This window comes from Colobus angolensis, unplaced genomic scaffold (genome assembly GCF_000951035.1).
Source record: "Colobus angolensis palliatus isolate OR3802 unplaced genomic scaffold, Cang.pa_1.0 Scaffold251, whole genome shotgun sequence".
Taxonomy (NCBI): domain Eukaryota; kingdom Metazoa; phylum Chordata; class Mammalia; order Primates; family Cercopithecidae; genus Colobus; species Colobus angolensis.
Window position 1 is genome coordinate 1,592,692 of NW_012115722.1, and position 19,211 is coordinate 1,611,902.

At 37.3% G+C, this 19,211-nt stretch overlaps 1 protein-coding gene across 1 annotated transcript in view; it reads right to left on the reverse strand.

Moving 5' to 3' along the window:
- The window catches only part of CHD9 (chromodomain helicase DNA binding protein 9), a 235,821-nt gene that overhangs the window by 167,043 nt on the left and 49,567 nt on the right, over positions 1–19,211 (reverse strand). Inside the window, exon 2 of the mRNA XM_011946605.1 lies at positions 10,185–11,799. Within this exon, the coding sequence (XP_011801995.1) occupies positions 10,185–11,636 (1,452 nt within the window). The 5' untranslated portion in view covers positions 11,637–11,799. The remainder of the gene's footprint in view (positions 1–10,184; positions 11,800–19,211) is intronic.

The following is a 19,211-nucleotide window of genomic DNA, read 5'->3' on the forward strand; positions in this document are numbered from 1 at the left end:
CAGGATGGTCTCGATCTCCTGACCTCGTGATCCGCCCGTCTCGGCCTCCCAAAGTGCTGGGATTACAGGCTTGAGCCACCGCGCCCGGCCGGAACACCTTCTTTAAGTAGAATGAAAATTAATTTTTTGTTTGTAAATCACTCATTACAAATCACTAAGCTAGAGGGCTAAGAGAAAGTGCTAGAAACCACTTTCAACTGAAAATGAATCAGAAATGAAAAGAGAACATCTCTGAAATTATAATATAGAACAATAGGAAAGTAGGACAATTTTCTCTTAATCATCTCTGCAACTTCAGTGCCTGGCATAGTTTCTCATAAATGGCAGACATCTAGTAAATACTGAACAAATAGAAGTGCTAAAAAGGCAACATTTCTAAAACACAGATGTTATTTAAAATTCATTCACAGGTGTATACAATTTATACCTACATTTGACAAGTTACAGTAAAGTTACATTTTTAAACACTAAACACAGAGATTAAAAATTTAGACATTAAAATTGACACATACAAAACTAAAAATTATTTCTCAATAATCAAAGACAACTAAGTACAACTATATTTTATAATATGGTCTATTAAATATGTATCTGTCCATAGTGTGGATACTGCTGTTATTTCTGACCTCCTTTGAACACTACACAGTTTGATCTATGAAAGGAACATGCTAACTCATTATATGACAGCAAGCAAGTCATGATCTTTCTAACCCTGTTTACTCTTTGCATATGAGGACAGAGTAAACCCATGTCCAGGTCAAAAATTATATGAATCCATGAAATGCTCAATGTAAACCTGTACTGTTTTCAGACATACAAACACATACTTATGTAGGAAAAACAGCTCTCAAAGATTATCCTCTTTCCATAATTTGTCAGGTATTCCTTGCATAGTAAATGTGCAAGGTATTTGCACAGGTGACCAAAACAAATGACCAGATCTTATTTAACAAGAAACTGCAGTCCATGCTTCCTAACTATATCCACACCATATTGTATTAAAACATTTCCTTAATTTAAAATCATTTCAGTCCAATTACCCAAATAGAGAAACCTTGTCATCCATACTTAGAGTATTTCAAAATAGCTTAATATTAATGTTACAATAATAGGAACAAATTTGATGACTCTGTAGGTCCTAACAAATTATCATAAATTTCATATATCAATAATGATAAATAAGTGACTGAGTAGCCCTAAGGTATCTGGGAATGTACCTCCTAAACACAATTAAACACAACAAAATTTTGTGAGACCTATTTTGAAGTTTGGCTTCGGTCTTACATTCTTCATATACTGCACTAATCCATAAATTTCTCACCAACAGCTGGGTTTTCCACACTCCTGGAATTTACTTTCTGTTCACCTCTTACCCCTAAGTATGCATGCTAGAGGTCAATCGCCTTAAAGCTAATGTTAACAACTGGAATTTCTGTTACTCTGATTCCTGACAGGCAGTACAAAGCTTAACTCTTCTACAATATACTACATAGTTTAATAACTAGGATGTATTTCAGAACTAGCTAATATTCTATAATTTCCCAGATAAAAGAGAACATTTTAATACAGAAGATCTGACAGAAATAACAAAACCAAGAACTAGTCCATTTTAAGTGAAAAAACAACTGAAAGAAATTCCTAGACAGAATTTCTATTTTATGCTTTGGCTTAGTCAGACAATTAGGAATTTTGAAACTTTTATAAGTAATACCATGCCAAATGCATAAAGATTTAAACAAATTCTGAAAAATAGAGGGATGGTACCTTATAAAAGTTTTAGTTATTCAAGAAGACAATCTAAATATTTTATAAGTCATTTTTCTTCTTTTTGCTTAGGGTAAAAGTAGAGTGACAAGTTTTTTAATTGTGCATATATCTGAGGCTTTTTTGACTTAGGAAAAGGTACCATTTTTAAAAATAGCATGCTATAACTAAAGTACCTTAGAAAAAAAAAAAAACAGCAAATAGCTTGGGTGTGAGCAAACTACACCAAATTCTTCGCTTTAGTTTTATATAGGTTTTCTTCTCTTTCATAATAACTAATATATATAAAATTAACTGTTTCTGCTTAAGATGATTTTCAAATATCTAATGTATTTCAATCAAGTCTTACTTAAGTTAGGGTAATTCTTGGAGGTATTAAGAATAACTGTCAAAAATGTAAACATATGAGGCCTCCCTTTAAAATTATCTTCATCATGTTCTAACAGAGCATTCTATCACCACCACGATTACCTTCTTGGGGGGTGGGGGGTGGAATGAAAAGATCCATGTAATTAAAGTTTTTGAGTCTTGCTAAAATATATTTCAACTATCTGGAAAATGTATTCATCTATAACAAATAGTTTCCTGACATAACTGGATAGTGGAGGACTTGTCATATGTGTTTACACTTTTCTTCATCTTTTGTAATTGCCACTCAGGAGTTAAATAGGCAATATGAATATTATGTCCTATAATGAAACTTAAAATTACCACCATAGAATCTTAAAGAGCTGAAATAACCTTCCAATTTAGTCCATTTTCCACCTGCTACAGAAATTCTTTCTGTGACATATCTAAGCTATTCCATCTCCCTGCTTTCAGTGAAGAGCTTTATTTCAAACTTCTTCCTTAAATTAAATGACAATCTGCTTTTCTGTGACTTCTACTTACAAGGCCTAATAATGACCTCTAAAGTCCTTCAAAATATTTGAAGATAATTATTGGATTTACCTTTAGGGCATGTGTTGCTATCATCTTACACATAATCTTATAAAAAATGTCAGAACATGGCTGGGAGTGGTGGCTCGTCCCTGTAATCCCAGCACATTGGGAGGCCGAGGCGGGCAGATCACTTGAGGCCACAAGTTCGAGACCAACCTGGGCAACATGGCAAAACCCCATCTCTACTAAAAATACAAAAAAGCAGCCAGGTGTGGTGGGACATGACTGTAATCCCAGCTACCTGGGAGGCTGAGACACAAGAATCACTTAAACCTGGGAGGTGGAGATTGCAACGAGCTGAGATTGCGCCACTGCATTTCAGGCTGGGCGACGGAGCGAGACTCTGTCTCAAAACAAAACACCCCAAAAAATCCAAAAAACAAAGAACACCTTTTAGGTTTTGTTGTTGTTGTTGTTGTTTGTTGTTTGAGACGGGGTCTTGCTCTATCACCCAGCCTGGAGTACAGTGGCACGATCCTGCCTCATGGCAGCCTCAACCTCCTGGGCTCAAGTGACCTCCTGCCTCAGCCTCCTGAGTAGCTAGGACTACAGGTACACATCATCACTCCCAGCTAATTAAAAAAATATGTATTTGTACAGTCAGGATCTCACTATGGTTTCTCAGGCTGGTCTTGAATTCCTGACTTCAAGTGATCCTCTTGCCTCCATCTATCAAAGTGCTGGGATTACAGGTGTGAGCCACCATGCCTGGCCTAGCTGAGTTTTTTTGTTTTCTTTTGGCATTGGCTTTTCCTCTGCTAATAGATAAACTATTGTCAATATAGCCAGAAAACATGAGAGGCATGATCTTTGCCACTTAAAGATTCTAAAGCCAGTTTTTTCCTTAATAAATTAATTTTTCAATCACAGAAGAGGGAAGAAATCAGTTACTATATTATTGTTAAATATTACAATGTATTAATATGCTTTGAAGTAAAGTGAAAGTCGTTAAGACCAGAAATAATGGAGTCAAATTGGGTTTGAATCCACTACAGCCATTTACTGGCTGTGTGACTTGGAGTTTATTACTCAATTTCTCTGTATCTCTGTTTCCAACCATGTAAATTGAAGGAAAAAAATCATACCCAAATAAAAGGATGGTTGTGATGGATCAATGTGGTAACATATGTTAAGCATTCAGAACAGTGCTTGGCACAATGTAAATGCTCTATGTCTTACCTATTATAATTTTTTATTACTATGCTTCTACTTTAAATTCAATTATTACCGTAACATATACAATAACAATATGAAGATATTTTAATCACCTTAAGATTTTTCCAGATCTCAGTAACAACATTATTTTTATATGGAACTTTAGCTTTACAATGGTTGCTAAACCATTACAAATTATTCAGTCACTCAAAACCATTTTTTGAAAAATACTTAATGCCATGAAAAATGTATGCAACATATTAACTGGAAGGTTAAAAAGCAATTTGCCAGAAAGTGTGAACTATATGATCTCAATTTTGTTTCTTAAAAATTCAAAAATATCAGCTGGCGCGGTGGCTCACGCCTGTAATCCCAGCACTTTGGAAGGCTGAGGCAGGTGGATCACCTGAGGTCAGTAATTCGAGACCAGCCTGACCAACATGGAGAAACCTCGTCTCTACTAAAAATACAAAATTAGCTGGGCGTGGTGGCGCATGCCTGTAATCCCAGCTATCTGGGAGCCTGAGGCAGGAGAACTGCTTGAAACTGGGAGGTGGAGGTTGTGATGAGCCAAGATTGTACCACTGCACTCTAGCCTAGGCAACAAAAGCGAAACACAGTCTCAACGAAAAATAAAAAATAAAAAATATGTATATGAGAAATGGGAAAAGGACAAGCCAGAGATCTCACTGGAATCTTATATAACACAACAGCAACAGTGATTATCTTTTGGTAATAATATTACAAGTGACTTATTCTTTACATTGTTTTTGATATGGACTAATTTTTTTTATAACACCCATTTATTAAATTTGTCAGGCACCTTGGTAGGCTGAGGTGGGAGGACTGTTGGAGACCAGAAGTTTGAGTCCAGCCTGGGCAACAAAGTGAGACCTTGCCTCCACAAAAAATAAAAAAATTTAGATAGGCTTGGTGGCTCACTACAGGAGAGGCTCAGGCAGGAGGACTGCTTGAGTCCAGGAGACAGTGGCTGCAATGAGCCATGATCACACCCTACTGCACTCCAGTCTGAGTGACAGAGATCCTGTCTCCCACCAAAAAAAAAAAAAAAAAAAGCCTTCTATGAGCTGCTCAAACCTATCTTTCTTTTAAAAGTTTTTTTTTTAAGTTTATAAGTCATGTAAATTTCTCTACCTTCAGGAAAAGAAATAATTCAAGGTAATAAAAAAAGTACAAAATCTATCAAAATACAAAAGGCAACAAAACATTACGTATGAGTACATCTTAAAATTCTATTTCCTGTTTTGAATGCCAGTTCTGCCATCCCTCATAACATGTTTGACTTATACAGAACTTTTACACTAAACTTAATTTACAAACATTGAGAGATCACAGTGCTCCATGTTATTCTCACTTCACAAATAAGACAAAAACTAAAGATTCTGTTATAAAGACAGCAGAAAATATTTGTGATGAGAGCAATAAAAAGCTCAGAGTATTAGTCTCTCAAAATTCCTTTGCTCCAAAAATCAAGAGATGATAAATAAGCTAGTATTTTCCCTATGTTATGTCTTGTACATACTTATATTTGGAAACACTTGCTATAGCTTCTCACTTTTTTTCTTTTTTCCTCCTCCTCCCGACAACCCCACTATTCTCCATCTCCCTCTGGCCTCTCCTCCCACTGTGTCCTGGCTCTTCTCTCTTTTCTAAGCAGTAACATTCTAAAGTCAAATCAGCAATATTCACTGTTGTTAACAATTGCCACAGACTTTAGGGTACGCTGAGAAATTTGAAGTGATACCTACGATCACCCTGCTACAGTTGGGAAATTTAAAAAAGCAAGGCTGAGTCAGGCACAGTGGCTCATAACTGTAATCCCAGCATTTTGGGAGGCTAAGGTGGATCACTTGAGCTCAGGAGTTTGAGACCAGCCTGGCCAACATGGCAAAACCCTATCTCTACAAAAAGATATAGACATTAGTGGGGCATGGTGGTGTGTGCCTGTGGTGCCAACTGCTTGGGAAGCTGAGGTGGGAGGATTGCTTAAGCCCAGGAGGCAGAGGTTGCAGTAAGCTGAGATCTACCACTGTACTCCAGCCAGGGTGACAGAGTGAGACCATCTCAAAAAAAAAAGAAAAAAAAGAAAAAAACAAGGCTTAGAAATATTCTTTAAATATTCAACATTCTCACTAAAGCTTTCTAGAATTCTAAATAGAGTGTCATCCATGGTTTTTTAAACAGTAGATTAAAGAATGTCTTGTTTTGGCTCCAACAAAATGTACCTCAAAATTATTTTTCATAAACTAAAAAATTATGCCACTTCATTATGTTTAAATCTGTTAACTTCTATACACATGCAGTGATGTTAATTTAGTCTAAAATGAAATTACTACAATTAAGAGAGTTAAAGAAGCCCAATAAAGAATCCAGAAAAAAATTTATTTCCATAGAACCTGTGGAGGCATCATAATAACATAAAAACTCCTTATTAATCATAACTATACAGAACATGCCAAAAATTATATAGGCAAAAAAGTCTATGCTCTGTCAAAATCTGTCATAAATTCCACATATTAAATAATTTGCATTTCACATATTTAGGATGTGTGACCTATAATTCAGTACATATAAAACTGATATGCAACATATAATAATGATCATAAGAATCCTCTCTACCAATCCATCTCTCTTTTTCACTCTTACAATCAACAAATACCAAATACCACTGTTTAAGAAGTAATAGGAAACTTGAAAACAGAGGTTTTTTTTTCCCTTTTTTTTTTGAGACAGGGTCTCACTATTACCCAGGCTGGTGAGTGGAGCAACACAATCACAGCTCACTGCAGCCTCAAACTCCTGGGCTTAAGTCATCCTCCTGTCTCACCAACCCAAAGTGTTGGAATTACAGGCGTAAACCATGCCACCTGGTTGAGACAGATTTTCTTTTCTTTTTTTGTTTTGAGATGGAGTCTTGCTCTGTTGCCCAGGCTGGAATGCAATGGTACAATCTTGACTCATCACAACCTCAGCCTCCCGAGTTCAAGCGATTCTCCTGCCTCAGCATCCCAAGTAGCTGGGACTACAGGCATGCGCCACCACGCCCCGCTAATTTTTGTATTTTTAGTAGAGATGGGGTTTCGCCATGTTGGCCAGGCTGGTCTCGAACTCTTGATCTCAGATGATCTGCCCACCTTGGCCTCCCAAAGGGAGTTACAGGCATGAGCCACTGCGCCCGGCCGAGAATAGACTTTCAATAAATGAAAAAAGTATTCCAAACAAACTGCCCTTTATCAGTTTTTGGACATGTGAAAAAAAGAACAAGTTAACAAAACAAAACAAAAAAACTGAAACAAAAAAGTGAGTGACTTAAAACCGTATTATCAGTGTAGAATAAGATGATTTATGAAAGGTTAGTTAAGGTAGGTCTGAAAATAACTTCTCTCAGATGGAGTGCTCTCTATCTACATGCTAGCATTAGAGACTGCTTTAGTTATTTATAATTACCCTCCATTCACTCCAAATCTATCAAAAGGAGTCCTTACTACTTTTTAAAGCCTGGGAAACATGTTTAGAAACGCATTAATTAAAAAACAAAACAAAAAAAACAAAATATGAATCAATATGATAACATGTCTTAGAAGAATAAAATGTTTAAAAATAAATCAATAAGCTCTCATAATTTCAAGTATACACTAGACAAAAATGATTGGTCAAACTAGTCAGAAACCTACATACAAAGTAGATAGATGCACCTAAGTTCAACCAGTGGAGAGTTTTCCCAGGGTCCTTCTGAGATGCTTGATCTTCTTCCAGTAGAGGGAGCAAAACCACAATACTCAACTCATGTCACAAAAAGAGGGGGAGATGGAGGGTTAATAAATGTCTTTTAAATATTTCTACATCTCCCTAGACATTTCAAAAAATGTGCTGAAATATCGTTCTGAAATAGAACTAAAGTGGCCAGGCGCAGTGGCTCACACCTGTAATGCCAGTACTTTGGGAGATCGAGGTGAGTGGATCACCTGAGGTCAGGAGTTCAAGACCAGAGATCAGCCTGGCCAACATGCTGAAACCCCATCTCCACTAAAAATACAAAAATTAGCTGGGCAGAGTGGCACATGCCTGTAAATCACAGCTACTCAGGAGGCCGAGGGAGGAGAATCACTTGAACCTGGGAGGCAGATGGTGCAGTGAGCGGAAATTGCGTCAGTACACTCTAGCCTGGGAAACAGAGTGAAACTCCTTCTCAAGAAAGGAAAAAAGAAATAGAACTAAAGTCAACCCAATGGGAAAGACACAGATTTTATCTTTTTCAAATACTTCAAGGCTTTAAAATGAAAAATGGATCCCTAAATATTTAATTTCAAGAACTTTGGTACATTTCATTGTCCACTGAATATCACAGGTAACCAAGGTATTGAAGCATTTTATGAATCCTTAATTTAACAAGAGAATTTTTAAAAACATAAAATATTACATTAATTTTTTATTATGAAAGTAATATAATTCATGATAAAATTGTAGAAAATAAGGCAAAGAAAGGTGTAATTGCACTAACTAAACCTATTTTCTTCCGGTATTTTTTCATATGCAAATTTTTTTTTCTCAAAGACAGGGTCTAATTCTAATGCCTAGACTGGCAGTAGTGTGATCAGCCTGCAACTCCTGGGTTTGAGCTGTCTATCTGCTCACCTCAGCCTCTTGAGTAGCTGGGACTGCAGGAGTGCACCATCATACCTGGCTAATTTTTTAAAAATATATTTATTGTAGAGATAGAGTATCATTACATTGCCCAGGCTGGTCTGGAATTCCTGGCCTCAAGCAATCCTCTCACCTCAATCTCCCAAAGTGCTGGGATTACAGGCATAAGCTAACATACCTGGCCCATATACATATTTTCATACTACTATGAAAATAAGTATAATTAATAAAAACACTTAAGACCGGGCAGTGTCTCACGCCTATAATGCCAGCACTTTGGGAGGCCGAAGAGAGTGGATTGTTTGAGCACAGGAGCTGAAGATTAGCCTGGGCAACATGACAAGACCACAACTTTACAAAACAATACAAAAAAATAGCCAGGCATGGTGGCACGTGCCTATAGTCAGTCCCAGCTACCCAGGAGGCTGAGGCCAGAGGATCACCCGAGCCCAGGGAGGCTGAGGCTGCAGTAAGCCCTGATACTGCCACTGCACTTCAATCTGAGTGATAGAATGAGACCCTGTCTCAAAAGAAACCCCTCTCAAAAAAAAAAAATTATTTCTTACTATATGCTAGGCATAGTCTAAGCATGTGTACATGTTATAAATCTATTAATCCTTTCCAAAGCCCTATTAGCTGGATCCTATTATTATTTCACACTTTAAAGATGAGGAAAAAGAGACACACAGAAATTATCTAAGTCAAAGTCACCCAGCTAGTAAGTAGCAGGACACATGATTCTAAACCAGGTAGGCTGGTACCAGAGGCCACACTCTTAACCTTGCTTTACTGTGATCTTAATTTTGAATTATGCTCTTTTCTCCATCATTAACATACTCTCAATGTTAGTGTTCAAAATCTTTTTAGTGCCTATGGTCTATCATGATTACAATAATGAATTATTGCTTTTTTCAGCTGTCCCTTGTAAGTATATTAAGATAAATATCTTTGGGTATATAATTCTGCTATGTTTGGGTTATTAAAATAGAGAATTTTTATACTCTTTAATCTAGTACCAAATTGCTTTTCAAAATATTTGCATCAATTAACAAAGCCATGTAGGTACCAATTTTACCATAAATTTGCCAGCATTAAGCATTAATATTTAAAATATTTTTCTAACAGGTAAAAATAAAACCATCCTAAATTGAATTTTTATTATTAAAGCTGCATATTATTGTGGTTTTGTTTACTAATTTAATTTCCTTTTTGTGAATTTCAGCTTATACGCTTTAGTTATCAACTGAGATGTTAAAAGTTTGCTAATCAATTTATAAAGCTTTTTATAGGAATATTAACTCAATGTTGACTGTATTTGCAATAAAATTTTCCCAGTCTGGTTTTTCCCTTTTAATTATGATTAAGTTGTTTTTGATAAAATAATTTTCTCTCAAAGGTATTCATAAACATCACAAAAGAAGTCTTAACACCTTACAATTTTCTAAATACAGAAGTTAATCTATTGCTTTGAGCATATCAGTGAATCACTTTCAATGTAAGACTTGTAAAACAATATAAACCTGTATCAAAATATGTATGTTCACTTAATGGAATTACTAAGTTTGAGAAATCCTGACTATGTCTCATATAATATTAACCCAATGACTAACAGTCCACCCTACCCCCAAATCTCCAAAATAAAGCAAAGAGCTACATACCTGTCGCTGTAAACATAGGTGATTTCTGTCATGTAAATGCTGATGATTAGAAAATGATGAATGCCAACTCCGAGCCTGACTTTGCAACTGAGTCTGAGCCATATCAGAAGGCCGTGTTACAAGATGCGAAGTAAACTGCCGATCAAGGTCATGATCTAAAATGTGACTTGAATTATCTTGTCCGAATGTTGACTCATCAAAGTGAGGAAGAAGACCCTCCTGAAGGAGGTCCTCGGGGTCAAGTCCTGTGAATGGCTCAGTTTGAGATTCCACTTGATGAAGTAAATTCTCTTCTAAAGATGAAAAGCCATTAGTTTCTACATGATCACTGAAGTGGCCCATTTGAGTTCCTGAGTCAACAGGATCTGGGAAGTTCATGTGCACAGGAGATAATTTTGAATTGCTATAATTACCCTGAGGATGTGACGAATGCAATATTTGGAAATTATTTGAATTCAATGACGTATTGGGGTTTAGGATATGCTGAGTAGATTCTTGCTTGATTCCTCTATGAGGTGAAAAGGAATTACTTCCAGTAAAATCAGATAAAGTCTGATTTGTATGATTAGGTGCAAGAACTGCAGAGGACTGAAGTAGACTGTTTGGTGATATATGATTACTGGAAAAGGAATAATGTGAAGAAAATTGTTGTGAATTGCTGACAGAACAAGAAGTCATATTTGGGGAAGGTCCATTAAAATTTCCTTCTTGATGATTGCTACACTTGTGGAAGTGTGCTGAAGGATTCGACGTTTGAGAAAATTGCTGCATTGAAATAGACTGTTGTGAATTAGATACATTAGTCATTTGTGGTGGGTGGTTAACGTTGACCCTATGTGGACCAGAAACATTCATAAAATTTTTAGACTGGCTAAGAGAATTCTGCCCTGGGTTGAGATTATTTCTGTTTTGTTGTGAGCGTAGTGAAGTGCACTGTGTTTGTTGTTCATTGGCCTGAAATAAGGCAAAGTCATGGTGCGCCACAAAGCTTTTATTTTGATGCATAGAGTGTGAATGTCCTTGTTGGTGAAAAGGAGATCCATTTTGATTTGAAATGCTAGTAGATGTCTGATGGCCCCACATTGGACTGCCATCTGATACATCTGGAAACAAACCATTGGGTTGGTTTTGGGGGTGGATTGGAGAACAATTAAACTGAGAGTGTGGAGATAACACATGTTCAGCTGGGCTACCAAAAGATTGATTAACGTGGTGAAATTTTATTGAATCAAATTGATTTAACTGTTCAAAATCAGTCATCTTCTGATGTGCTGGAGTACCTTGAACATGGTTCAGTGAATCTATGTGCAACGGTTCAAATTCTGCACCCAAATTCAATTCATCAACTAGTGAAACAGGTCCTGGTTGTACAAATGCATCATCTGACAAGCCTTCTAAGGTTTCACCAAAAAGATTGGCATCATCAAAAAAATCCATCATTGGATCTGTCATCTTTAAAATTCTGTAACAATCCGGTTGTTCACTCCAAATGGAGTATATTCAGCTTCTCTATAGTAGATATTATTGGATCATTTCTGAAGGTCATCAACTAATCCAAAACAGATCAATATTCATTATTGCTCTAAATAATAACAGGTCATGAAGTGTCAAAATCCTAGAAAAAAGGAACAAAAACAATAAAGAGAAATTAAGTACTGATACATGCTACAACATAGATGAACTCTGAAAACATTATGCTAAATGAAAGAGGTCAGTGACAAAAAATCACATATTATATGATTCGATTTATATAAAATGTCAAAAGTAGGCAAGTATATATATAGAGAAAATAGATTAGTGGTCACCTAGAGCTGGTGGCATGGTGGGTGGGTAGAAGGACTGGTGATTGGTGAGTGTTAGCTACAGGTTATGGGATTTCTTTTGCGGGTAATGAAAATGCTCTAAAATTGGTTCCATGGTAATGGAAAACAACTCTTGAGTATGCCAAAAGCCACTAAATATACATTTTCGATGAATGAATTGTATGGTATCTGAATTATATCTCAGTAAAGCTACTTTAAGAATAAAAATTATATAAGTAAAATTATTTCAAAACTTCTAATTTTCTGTTATATCTTTTAGATAAGGAGGATCACTTGAGCCCAGGAGTTTGAGACCAGCCTGGGCAGCAAGCGTGACATCCATCTCAAAAAAAAATTTTAAAACTACTCAGCCATGGTGGTGTGTACCTGTAGTCTCGGCTACCTGGGAGGCTGAGGTGGGAGGACTGCTTGTACCTGAGAGGTTGAGGCTGCAGTGAGCCATAATTGTGCCACTGCACTCCAGCTTAGGCAACAGAGTGAGACACTGTCTCAAAAAAAAAAAAAAAATCAACTGATTTTATTCAACCTAATTACCAACTAATTTTATTTGGCAAGTATTTGCAAGGTAGATCTTTCTGAGTAAAAATTAAATAGGTGAAGTTCCTTTGGATGATTTAAGTTACAGTGGAAGTCTGTGTCTTCTCAAAGAAAATATTTTATCTATCCAATACAACTTTGAAACTTATGACAATGTTAAAATAAGCTAGTAATGTAAAAAGTATGCTCTGGAAAAATTTTAAAATAAATAAGAACTCTAGAGTAGACATATTTTTAAATGACTCAAGAAAAAAATCTTTTTTTTTTGAGAAGGGGTAAGCTATAGCAATCATTTTAATCAAACAAAATTTAAAACTTCAAAATTTAACTGAAATGATTTTTACTGACTCTGTCACAAATGATAACTCTAGAACATGGGTCCCAAAACCCCAGGCTGCAGATGGAATGGGTGCGCGGCCTGTTAGAAACCAGGCTGCACAGCAGGAGGTGAGCAGCAGGTTGGCTAGAATTACTGCCCGAGCTCCGCCTCCTGTCACATCAGCGGCAGCATTAGATTCTCATAGCAGCGTGAACCCTATCGTGAACTGCACACGTGAACCCTATCGTGAACTGCACACGTAAGTGATCTAGGTTGTATTCCCTTATGAAAATCTAATTAATGCCTGAGGTGGAACAGTCTCATCCTGAAATCATCTCCCTCCATCCACCCCCCCACTTCCCCACCCCCATTCACGAAACTGGTCCCTGGTGCCAAAAAGGTTGAGGACCGCTTCTCTAGAAGATGCATAGTATCATCCACAAAGCTCCTTATTATTAGGGACCTGAAGAACATAAAAACTAAAGAATCAACAAAAAACCCTCTGACTATCCTACATACTTGATACAATGATTAAGTGATACAATGCATATTAAAATGTTTTCCACACAAAAGCAAGATGTTTTTATAATCAGTAATAATAGTAAGTGATGTTTGGTTTGAGGAAGAGTCAGATTTAGAAAGTCACAGCTCAGGAAATATTAGTAAAACATTAGTGAAATTTGAAAATTTAAATTTAGGATATCTAGAATTCTTACTTTTTATTAAAAAATTAGGAAGCCCAGATACTTCTGAGTAATAAATATCAATTGAAAGGGTATTAACATTAAATTAATATGAATTCGGCCGGGCACGGTGGCTCAAGCCTGTAATCCCAGCACTGTGGGAGGCTGAGATGGCAGGATCACGAGGTCAGGAGATCGAGACCATCCTGGCTAACACGGTGAAACCCCGTCTCTACTAAAAAATACAAAAAAACTAGCTGGGTGAGGTGGCGGGCGCCTGTAGTCCCAGCTACTCAGGAGGCTGAGGCAGGAGAATGGCATAAACCCGGGAGGCGGAGCTTGCAGTGAGCTGAGATCCGGCCACTGCACTCCAGCCTGGGCGACAGAGCGAGACACCGTCTCAAAAAAAAAAAAAAAAAAATTAATATGAATTCAATATTGTCCCTTAATTAAATAAGGCTAGCCCTTTAAAAGGTAACAAGAACTGATTAACTCTGTATCCAGTAAGGATTAAAGCAGGTAAGGACGTGTACTCTTTCTATTCAGCTGTATATTCATTATTTGATCTGATCTCTCTTTTCCTGGGCACCTTACCAGCTAGCATACAGATACATGCCAGAATAACTGTGTCTCCTACCTACAAGCTGAAGTATTTCTGATCAGCTTTCCTCAATCATATCACAAATAAATCTGAAAATTGGCAAGGTGCAGTGGTTCACACCTGTAATCCCAGCACTTTGGAAGGCTGAAGTGGGAGGAATGCTTAAGCCCAGGACCAGCCTAGGTAACAAAATAAGACCCTTGTCTCTACCAAAAAAAAAAAAAAATTAGCCGGGCATAGTGCATTCCTGTAGTCCCAGCTATTTGGGAGGCTGAGGTGGGAGGATCACTTGAGCCTGAGAGATTGAGGCTGCAGTGAGCCATGACTGAGCCACTACACTCTAGCCTGAAGGCCCTGTCTCCAAAAACAAAAACAAAAACAAAAAACAAGGATATTACTTTTAAAAAGTTTCCTCTACTGTTTTAGATTTAAGTCGGAAAATGTTTGATTCTTGTAATGAGCAATAAAAAATTAAAACTCTCCTCCTTCTGCCTTCCTTCCCCACCTACTCGTCTACTCAAAGGTATTACCCCAGTAATTCTTTCTTCTCTCTCCTGAGTCATCAATTTGTCCCATTCTCATCTGTATACAAATAAGCTGTTATTTCTCTCATCTTCAAATATCCCCTCTCTTGATCCCATTTATTATCCTTTCAATTTCCTCCCCCTTCTTTCTTCCTCTTTACAATAAACTTCAGAAATCTGTTAGGGTTATTGTCTTCAATTTATTTATTGCCATTCTCTCTTGAAATCCAGTTTTATTCCCATCATCTCACCAAACTGACCTGAGAGCATACGGACCTTCATATAAGTAAATACGAGGGTCATTTTTCACTTCTCATCTAACACTACCTATCAGCAGCATTTGATGTAGTTATCATGGAGTCCTCTTTAAAACACTTAACTTCATTCAATTGTTATATATGATATTCACTTGGTTTCTCTCCTACTTTTCTGAGTGTTTATTCTCATTCTCTTTTTACAGATTTCAATCTACAAACGTTGGAGGACCCCAACCTCTTCTCTTTTCTATCTATACTCACCTCCAAGGTGATTTCATCCAATCTCAAGGTTTTAAATAAAATCTCTATATTGGCAATTCCCAAACTTACATCTATTAATTATATATCTCCACCTTAAATTTAGACCCATTTACCTAACAAACCACTTGACTTCTCATCTTGGACACTTGATTGGCAACTAACAGCCTGCTATTTACCTTGCCCTGTTTCAAAACAGTGATCTCATTAAAATGCAAGTTAATTCAGGACACTCCTCGGCTCACAACCCTCCAATGACTCTTTATGTCACTCACATGAAAAACTGAAATCCTTACTATGACTTGTAAGCACGGCCCTGCACCACCACCAGAACAGCTCTCTGCCCTCATCTCTGGTTGCACTTCTCTCTTGCTCACCCCCTTGCTTCAGCCACAATGGCCTCCTCAGGTCACTAAAAAGCCAAGCATGAGAGAGTGAAGTCAGCAAAATGACAAGAGTAGACAGCTCCAAATACCTGTCTCTCCACAGAAACACCCAAAACAAGCAGGAAGTGTCAGAACCAACTTTATCAGAACTCTGGAAAACAGTCAATATTTATAACAACCAAGAGAATGCTGAAAACAAAATACACCTAGCATTCAAGGAAATCTGTATTAAAACACTGGCTAAACACAAACCTAAGTAATAGAGGCTTCAGTGACCTCAGACAACAACCAATATAGTCAATACAGAAAATAGTTTAAAAAAAATGTCTAAACGAATGACTCCAGACTTCAACAATGAAGAACAGCAAATGCTAAGGGAGGGAGTAAATCTAATTTCTGAAGTTAGCACATCACAGTATCAAATGGTCTGGTTTTCTCACATACACACACACACACACGCATGTGTATGTGCACCGCCACCCCCAAACACACACACACACACCTACCCTCAAAGCATACAAAGAATAAGAAAGCCCATCCAAAGGAAGAAAAAAGTTGACAGAAACTGTCCCCAAGAAAGTCCATTAGATTTGATGGTCAAAAACTTGAAATCAAGTGTCTTAGACATGATCAAAAAGCTAAAGGAAACCATGGCCCAAGAATGAAAGCAAACCAGGAAAATGGCATATGAACAAAATAAGAATATCCATACAGAAATAGAACATCTTAAAAGTAACAAAATAGAAATTATGGAGCTGAAAAGTACAATACCTGAAATAAAAAATGCATTATCGTGGTTCAACAGATTTGAGCAAACCGAAGACATAATCAGCAAACTTGAAGACTTGAAGATAGAAGGATTGAAATTACCAGATTCTCCAACAAGAGGATCACAAAGAAAAAATAATGAAGAGGCTGGACGTGGTGGCTCATGCCTGTAATCCCAGAACTCTGGGAGTCCAAGGCAGGTGGATCACCTGAGGTCAGGAATTTGAGACCAACCTGGCCAACATGGTGAAACCCCGCCTCTACTTAAAAAAAAAAAATACAAAAACTAGCTGGGCATGATGGCAGGTGCCTATAATCCCAGCTACTTGGGAGAGGTTGAGGCAGGAGAATCGCTTGAACCCGAGAGGCGGAGTTTGCAGTGAGGTGAGATTGTGCCACTGCACTCCAGCCTGCGTGACACAGCGAGACTGTCAGAAAAGGGCAGGATGAGGGAAGGGGAGGGGACCCTTGTCTCTACAAAAAAAAAAGGCCGGGCACGGTGGCTCACCCCTGTAATCCCAGCACTCTGGGAGGTCGAGACGGGCGGATCACGAAGTCAGGAGATCGAGACCATCCTGGCTAACACCGTGAAACCCTGTCTCTACTAAAAAATACAAAAAATCAGCCGGGCGTGGTGGTGGGCGCCTGTAGTCCCAGATACTCCGGAGGCTGAGGCAGGAGAATGACTAAACCCGGGAGGCGGAGCTTGCAGTGAGCCGAGATACGGCCCCTGCACTCCAGCCTGGGCGACAGAGTGAGACTCCGTCTCAAAAAAAAAAAAATAGCAAGGCATGGTGCATTCCTGTAGCTGGGACTACAGGAGAGAGAAGAAAGAATTACTGGGGCAATGCCCTTGAGTAGACGCATAGGTGTGGAAGGAAGGCAGAAGAAGGTGAGTTTTAATTTTGTATTGCTTATTACAAGAATCAAACATTTTCCAACTTAAATCTAAAACAGTGGAGGAGGGAAGGGGAAGGGAGGGAAGGGAAAATGAAAAAGAAAAGTGAACAGAGTCCAAAAAACCTATGAGACAACATCAAGAGAATAAAATATACATTGTGGGCATCCCAGAAGGAGGAGAGAGAGAAAAGGGCAGAAAGACTATTTGAGGAAATAATGGCCCCAAACTCCCCAAATTTGATGAAAGACATTAATCTACACATCCAAGAAGCTCAACAAACTCCATGGAGGATAAATTCTAAGAGATCACATCATAACACATTATAGTCAATTTGTCAAAAGATAAAGAGAATCTTGAAAGTGGCAAGAGAAAAAAGACTCATCAAGTAAAAGAGGGCTTCAACAAGATAAAAGTAGATTTCTCATCAGAAACCTTGAAGGCCAGAGGCACTGACATGAAATATTTGAAGTGCTGAAAGAAAAAAACTGTTGACTAAAAATTCTATGCAAAAAACTATTTTTTTAAGAATGAAGAGAAATTAAGATCCATTTAGATAAATAAAAGCTAAAGGAGTTTGTTATTAGTAGAGCTGCTCTAAAGGACATGATTAAGGGAATCCATTAGGATAAAATGAAAGGACACTAGAGAATATCTTGAAGCCATATGAAGAAACAAAGAATACTGCTAAAGGTAATTATATAGGTAAATGTAAAAGCCAGCATAATTGTAACTTTGGTAAGTAATGCCTTTTTACAAAATATGATGCTAAAGGCAAAGAAATAACCCATTTTAAATTTCTGTTAATGAGCACTCAATGTAGACAGATGTAATCTTTGACAATAACAACATAAAGGTGAAGAGACAGATGTTTAGGAGCTAAGCATGTGTATACCACTGAAACTAACTTGGCATTTAAAATACATTGTTATAACTTTTGTTAATTATAATCCCCAACATAACCATTAAGGAAATAACTAAAAAATATACAGAAAAGGAGAGAAAGAAATCAAAATGGCATGCTACAAAAAAAAAAAATCTAAATATAAGAAATTGGCAGTAATGGATGAGTTAAGGAACAAAGAGCATACAAGACATTAAAAAGCAAAAAGCAAAATAACAGAAGTAGGTTTTCCTTATCAATAATTACTTCAAATGTAAATGAATGAAATTTTCTACTTAAAAGGAAGAGATTACCAGAATGGATAAAAATGAAAACAAAAACATAATCCATCTTATATACTGTTCACAAGAGGCTCACTCTAAATACAAAGTCACAGGAGAATAAAAAACAAGAAATGAAAAAATGTATTTCATAAAAAATAGTAACCAAAAGAGAGGTGGAATATTAGTATCAAACAAAATACTGTAAGTCAAAAAAGGTTACAAGAGGGCCTTGCACAGTGACTCATACCTGCCGCAATCCCAGCACTTTGGGAGGCTGAGGTAACAGTATTGCTTGAGGCCAGGAGTTCAAGACCTGCCTGGGAAATACAGCAAGACCCCATTTCTACAAAAAAATGTGTATATATTTTTAATTAGCCAGTATGATAGTGCACACCTGTAGTCCTAGCTAACTGGGAGGCTGAGGCTGGAGCATCTCCTGAGCCCAGGAGTTGGGAGGATACAGTGAACTATGATTGTGCCACTGCACTTCAGCCTGAAATAAAAAAAGGGCTGGGTAGGAGAGAGAGAGAGAAAGGTTACAAGAGACAAAGAAGGACATTACGTACTGATGAAAGTGACTCAGCCTACCAATATGATACAACAATTATAAATATGTATGCACCTAACAACAGACCCACAAAATTTATGAAGTAAAAATACTCAGAATTGAAGGGAAAAACAAACAATTCTACAATTGTAGAAAGTTCTACAATAGTCGGAGACTTAAATATCTCATTTTAAATAATGAATAGACCAACCAGACAGAAAATCAATAACAAAAGAGGACTTGAACAACACTACAAACC